The 6,975-nt window shown below is 57.4% G+C and overlaps 1 protein-coding gene across 1 annotated transcript; it reads right to left on the reverse strand.

The window, feature by feature from the left end:
• Positions 1-1,022: 1,022 nt before the first annotated feature.
• On the reverse strand, positions 1,023-5,643 carry GPR37L1 (G protein-coupled receptor 37 like 1). Its single transcript, XM_027609905.2, has 2 exons — positions 4,882-5,643; positions 1,023-1,900 (listed from the first exon to the last, which is right to left on the reverse strand). Exons 1-2 carry the CDS (start codon positions 5,509-5,511, stop codon positions 1,097-1,099), a joined length of 1,434 nt encoding a protein of 477 aa, XP_027465706.2. The 5' UTR covers positions 5,512-5,643; the 3' UTR covers positions 1,023-1,096.
• Between the last annotated feature and the right edge of the window lie 1,332 nt (positions 5,644-6,975).

Below are 6,975 nucleotides of genomic sequence, written 5' to 3' on the forward strand. Positions count from 1 at the left end.
GCAGCTGGGCCGTCTACAGGCAAAACAGTCTGTTCTAAGAAACTGAACAAGAGCAGCTCTCTCAGAGTCAGAGGGGCTGGAACCCCCAGGGCTCACGGAGGGAAGGCTGCTGGCTTCTCTAAAATGGGGGCTTTGTGGAGAGTGAGGAGCAGAGGTGGGGGCTCCAAAAGAGAGAAGTTTGCAGCCTTTTGACTTCCCAAGGACGCTCAGGCTCATGTCAGGGGGAAGACTTAGTCTCCACTTCCCAAGCCCTCCCACCACTCTGCCCCTCAAAAGCCATAGGCCTGTAGGGCTGGGCAGGATATCCGCCACAGGCCAGAAAGGGCCAAAGGGGGCCAGAACGAATCCCCCTAGGGTCCCACCTGTCCTGGAGAAGGGCCAGGTGTATCTGGGCACCGTCAGGGTGTGGCACAAGAAACTCCAGTGGGCACAGGGATAGTTCTACCTAGTTTATTGTTTTTGAAGAAGGGCCTGCTACAGAGGGGGACCCACCAAGGGAGGTGGGGACAGGGCAACCCAGGATATGTCAAAGAAGGAAGAGGAAGGAGAGAGAAATCCTCTGGAAGGAGGGGAGTTGCCAGGAGGAGGAGGAGGTGTCCAAGGCTAGGGAAGATCTGGTCCAGAGAAGAGCCAGGTAGGGCTGGCCCCCAAAGGACCCTCTATTCTAGGATGGATGAGTGTCAGGGAGACGATACTTAGAGAGGGCCCAACTAAAGTATAGCAGATTCCAAGACAGAGACAGGTGAAGTTCTGGCTCCCGGCTGGAGGGGTGGGGGGAGGGGGGCAGAGACTGAGAGTTTCTAGGCAGTTCTAAGGACCCGGAAGCATCACCACCCGCCAGTTGAGAGCCCAGGGCTGAAAGGCCCCACAGAGTGACAGGGAAGGTCCTGCCGGGGGAGGGGGCTTTGCTGTGCCTGAACCCAAACCCCGGCAGGAGGAACCAAGTCCATCACTAGAGAGCAAGACGGCAGAGAAGCGAGACCTATGGGGGCAGAAACACCAGACCCAGGCTGCGGCGGGGGGGGGGGGGGGGGGGGCACCCTCCCTGCCCCTCCGTGCCCCTGCCCCCGTGCCTCCCCCAGGCTGGAGCCTGGCCTCAGCAAGGCGTGCCCAGGGGCAGGAGCGGGGGCGACTCCCTGGGCTTGTGGAAGTAGATGGAGGAGGGCGCGGCGGCCTTGAGCTTGGCGTCTGAGGCGCGGGCGTCCGAGGCACCGCCACATCCCCCCCAGCAGCAGCAGCAGCAGCCCAGGAAGGCCTGGCCCAGTGGCCTGCAGGTGCACAGGAGGAGCACGGGCGTGATGGCCCCCTTGGAGAAGGCGGAGAACTGGTTGATGAGGCCCAGGAGGTCTAAGGTCTGGCGAGTCAGCTCCGAGGAGAGGTAGGCCACCACGACGTTGCAGACGTTCTCGGGGAGGGTGCAGAGGGCGTAGACCACCGTCAGGCCCACCACCGTGCTATTGAGCTGGCTCTCACACTGCTCGTGCTTGTCAGCCCGGCACTCGGGCTTCCTCCCCGGAGGGCCCCGCACCCGCCACGTCACCAGCTGGCAGGTGACGGTGAAGAGGATGGGCAGGCAGAAGTAGCAGCCGAAATACCACCACATGCGGGCGTTCTGGTAGGTCATCACCAGCGAGTAGAGCGACTCGGGCAGGCTGGCCGAAGGTTTCATGATGCATGAGTCCAGGGTGCCCGTGGTGGGGGAAGGCTCCTGCGACAGCTGCCACAGCAAGAGCTCGGGCACGGCCAGGATCATGGAGCCCACCCAGATGACAGCCAGCTTGGCCAGGATGGATTGGCACCGCTCGATGGGCCTCACCTTGGGCAGGGTGCTGGTGGCCACATGGAAGCGGTCGATGCCCAGGGCACAGAGGCTGAAGGTGGTGACTCCCAGTGAGGAGACCTGTGGGCAAAGGCGTGGAGGAGAGGAGCATGTGGTCAAACCCAGAGGGCCCGGTGGCGGGGGTGGGGGCTGGGTGGTGGGGGGAGGGTGCCTGGTCTCCAGCCTAGACGGGGAGCTGAGTGGCAAGTGTAGAAATGATAGGAATGACATTTAGTGAGCATTTCTCACACGTCAGGCATCAGGCACTTCGCACCTTGTCACCAAATCCTTGCAGCCAACCATCCCACACAGGAAGAAACTAGTTCAGGCAGGGCAAGTGACTAGGTCAATGGCAGAGTTGACGTCCACGTGCAGACCGGTCCGACTCTTTCCACCTTGCTTCTTTGCCTCTTGGGCGAGGGAATGAATGGCCTGGGTCCCACAGACCCTCATGCTCTCTGAGACTTTGGGAAAAATCATCTTAAATGAAGCATCAAGACAAAGACATAGAAGTTCTGGGTCTTTGCAGGTCCTTCCATTCCCACATCCCATTATGTGCATCAGGTGAAAGGTTTTTGAAACATGGCTGAGATACACACACACACACACACACACACATACACTCACATACACACTCACTCTCCCCATCCTAACCAGAAAAGCCCAGGGCCTGGCTGTGTGGGGAAGCAGCCCCCCACCAAAACAGCCTGTACCCAGCCTCCCGGATGCTCTTCATTGAGCACTGAGGAAAATCACCCCGGGAGCCAAGAGAAAGAAGCCAGAGCAGCAGGGGAAGAAAGTGCCAGAGAGAAGAGAGGAAGAAAAGAACCCTCCCAAGCTGTCGGGTGATGTTTGACCACACTCAGGGATTGTGCTCAGATCCCCACTTCTGTCCAAATTCTTCCCTCTTCTGGCCAGGGGAACACAATCCCTGGCTCATTAGCACTGCCCCCAAGTGATCTTTGTGAGAACCCGTGCCCCTCCCTTGGCAGGGGAGCCCTGCGGATGAGCAGCCTTTGGGGCTTGGACAAAACCAAAAAAAAAAAAAAAAAACAAATTCCAAGTTGCCTTCTCCTGCTCCCTCCTGGGGTCTGTCCTGGGATCCTCCCTATAAAAGGGTTCCAGAGCAGGGTATTTTAACTCGTACTCCATCACCTAGCCTGAAGTGGGGGGCTCTACCAGCTCATGACCATCTCCATCCTCTAGGAGGTGTGGAGCCAGTAACCTAGGAGGATGGAGGCCACAGCCTGGGTATTAGGTATGTTGAGACCCATAGTCAAGCACGGCCAGGCTTCCGTGCAGACAAGAGTTCCCATATGTCTGGCCCCCTCCTCTCCTGTTCTTAGACCCTTTCCTGGCAAAACCCAATACTTACTGAATTATTTTATTTTATTTATTTTATTTTTTAAAGATTGTATTTATTTATTTGACAGAGAGAGACACAGCGAGAGAGCAAACACAGTGGGGGAGTGGGAGAGGGAGAAGCAGGCTTCCTGCTGAGCAGGGAGCCCGATGCGGGGCCCCATCCCCGGACCCTGGGATCATGACCTGAGCCGAAGGCAGATGTTTAATGACTGAGCCACCCAGGCGCCCCCTTACTGAATTATTTTAATGCTAAGGACTTGGTAGATATTACCCATTTAATCCTTCAAGAATTCATTCAGATGGTTTTTATTATTATTATCCCCAAGTTACAGAGGGCAAAGCTGAGGTATAGACAGGTTAGGTCACTTACTTAGGTCACTCAGCTAGTGAGGGGCAAAGCCCAGTTCCTAACCTAGTCCTTGTGTCTGGCCTCTCACGGGGCGCCTGGGCTCTGCACCCTACAGGATAACTAAGATGCCAAGGCTAGCCCCAGTTGCAAGATCTTCTTTGAGGTTTGAGTACCTTTGGGCTCCGGTTAGGTGGTCTCCCTGGGTTGGGAAGGACACAAAGGGCTGCACCAACTGCTGAGCCTCAGGCTGTCCAAATATGAAATCATCACTAATATATGGGGAACTGGGGACAGAGTTGGGAATAGGGCCCAGATGCCTGATCCTGATTCCTTCTCCATCCCGGGCATGTCACCCATGGCGCACAGCATCCTCCACGCATCTGGAAGAGCAGCAGCCTTCATGGGGAGGCCAGTCACGCCCGTCCTCGGGAGTACCCACTCCCCTCGATGTAGCCAAAGTTTAAAAGGCTGCTGGCTTATTTTGTGCTCCTGTACAGACACAGTGGCTGGCCTTGTTGGATCTTGCCTAAATGCACAAAGATTGGTATATTTTTGTAATGTTTTGATTTAAGCTGTCTGTATATGATCTACACCTCCATCATCACCCATGAACCTATCTTAAGGCGGAAGTCCCCAGAGGTAAGGATGGCCATTTACTTCAGAAGTGCAGAAGAAACCTGCCAGAGGGGCCATCTGGTCTACCCCATGGTTGGGAGCTAAGCAAACTGGACAGGGGGCGTCACCTGCCCAGTGATACCCAGTGTGTCAGAGACAGAACTGATACTGAGCCCCTCACCCCTGGGTTCCAGCATCCTTTCAGAGAGCAACGACCATCACAGTAAGGAAGGGACTTTCTTTCTGGCGTTTGCATTCATGGGGAGTGAACACTGACTTGATTTTGGGGTGCACTGCAGGAAACTGGGATCTCCCTTCATACACTGCTTGGAGAAGCGGGATATTCAGAAGTAAAGAAGGGCAGGGCAGCGGCAAAGAGGGAGAAAAGGAGACATACTGCGGAAACAGCGATTTCCTGGGCGGACAAATGGAGGGGGGTTAAGGCAGGGGAGGGGACGGCTCAGAGCAAAGAGAAAGGGGGAGAGATTGGCCTTGAGGCTGCTCCGGAAGCAAGAGACCGGGCTGGGGCTGGCCCACAGAGCTCCTGCCCACCTCCCCACTCCCCTTAGCTGGCTGCGTTTACCTGAGAGCCACCAGGAATCAATGCAGCACTTGTCTCCTTGCCCAAACGGGAGGAGAAGCGAGACAGAGCTCCAGGCCTCTGGGGTCCTGCACACCCACAGAGCCCACGTCGGACAGCCCAGAGCCGAGCTCCGGCAGGACGCACACTCACCTCCATGAAGGGCACAGCCCGGCAAGAGGCATCGCCCAGCAACCTCTGCTTGGTGAGCTCATTGAAGATGACCACGGGGAGGCAGAAAAAGAGAACCAGAAAATCCCAGAGGGCCAAGCTGGCCAGGATGGAGTTCCAGGCACTCTTCAGGTAGTAGCTGTGCCACACGATACACATGACCGACAGGTTTCCCACGATGCCCACGGCAAACACCACCAGGGCCAGGAGCATGATGGCATAAGCTCTGTAGGAGCTGTCAGTCACCGGGTACAGGGGGTTCTGAATCTGCAGCCTCTGGCCCGGCGTCCCTGTCAGATTGCCCCGAGGCTCCTGGCCGCTGTTGGCTGTGCCCCCATCCTTGTCTGGGTTGGGGCTGGTGGCCACCAAGGGCTTGGAGGGCTGCAGGTCAGCAGGGTGGATGGGCCGGGGGTACTCGGCCCACTCCTCGGGCTCATACTGCTGCACCCCCTTGGCCTCCTCATCCTCGGTGCCTCTCTTGGACCGGCTCTGCTGCTCCTGGGCCTCGGCCCTGTGCCGGCCCGCGGGCAGGGCGGCACCCCCAGAGACTCTGCTCAGCCCCGCAACCAATAGCATGGCAAGAGAGACGGCCAGTGGCCACAGCCGCTGCATGGCCGGACGCCTCCCCGAAGAGCAGGTGAGGGCGAGGGACCCGAGCGCCGGGCTGACCGGAGAGAGGCAACGGGCCGCTTGGTCTGCCTCCAGTCAGGCGTCTGGCATCACCAGCCTGCTCCAGTAGACTCGAGCTGCTCCCTCCCACCGGCCGGCCAGGGGCTGGGCAGGGCCCTCTGCTGGACATAGAGCACTCTTTGCTGCCCTCACACATCTCGCCCTCCAGGACATCCTCCTTGGGGCCCACAGGGCAGCAGCAGGTCAGACCTTTGGGGCCCTCGGAGGCCACCTGCTCCCACCACAGACGCCAGAGAGGGAATGTGGCTGACCTAGGGTCCCACGGTGTGCAGAGGCCAAGCTGGGACTGAAACACGGGCCTCCAGACTCAACCTCAGGAGACACTTCTCCGGCATCTCTTCCTTTTGAAACCGGACAATAACACTCGCTGTCCTTTCTCAAACACTCACTAGCACCTGGCTGACCTCCCCACTAACCCTCACAACCGCTCGACTGGGCAAAGGCTACCATTACCATTTTTCAGGCTTGCAGAGGTCAGTCACTTACCACACAGCTAATACACAGTAAAGCCAAGCCCAGGACCTGGATTTGACTCCAGAGCTTGTAACTCAACAGGCACCAGTCCATCTGCCTGCCTTGTCAGCACATGAACAAAGCAGCAAAATCAAAACTTGAAAACCACATTCTGATCCAGACACGTGATGGACGGACATTTGCAATAACCAATATTTACTGAGCACCTGCTATGCTCCAGACAGTCAGAAAAGAAAAGGGTAAAAGACCTCTGCCACCAAGCAGCATTCCGTCCGGAGGGGAAAAGGAACATGTCAATAAGTAATTATAATTCAGTGTGATAGATGTTGTGAAAGGCAAAGGACAAGTCGCTGAGGGAACCCACAGGGGCCTGGAGGGATCTGGAAGGCCTCCCAGACGAGCAGGCATTTGAATGGTTCCTGAGATATGACTGTGTCTGCCAGAGAGATGATAGGAAAGTCAGCGCTCTGGGCAGAAGATACAGCAGGGCAATGGTTCAGAGATGTGACAGGGGCAATGCCCCTGAGAGCCAGCAGGAACGTCAAGAAGGCTGGGAAGCAGGGGGCTGCGGGAGAGAGCCTGGGAGCTTGGGGCAGGGAGCCTGGAGAGGTCAGCAGAGGAGGAACCAGGAAGCACTGTGTCTGCCAGGCCAAGGGGTTTCCACTTATCCCAAAAGCAGCGGAGAGTGTTACAAGCTGCTGAGCAGAGGAACAGTGACTTGAGCAGGTTATTTCGAGGATTCCCTGATGGCCAGCTGGGGTCTCAGCAGGCAGCCGGGAGTGGGAAGATGCAGGAGGACAGGAGGCAGGGCCATCCTTTGGGAGGCAGCAGTCTGGAGGGTGGCAAAGAGCAGAGCGCAGGAAAACCGCCAGCCTTGGGGGGGCTCTGGCTGATCCCTGGGCATGGAGTGGA

The sequence above is a fragment of the Zalophus californianus genome, chromosome 10, assembly GCF_009762305.2.
Source record: "Zalophus californianus isolate mZalCal1 chromosome 10, mZalCal1.pri.v2, whole genome shotgun sequence".
NCBI lineage: Eukaryota > Metazoa > Chordata > Mammalia > Carnivora > Otariidae > Zalophus > Zalophus californianus.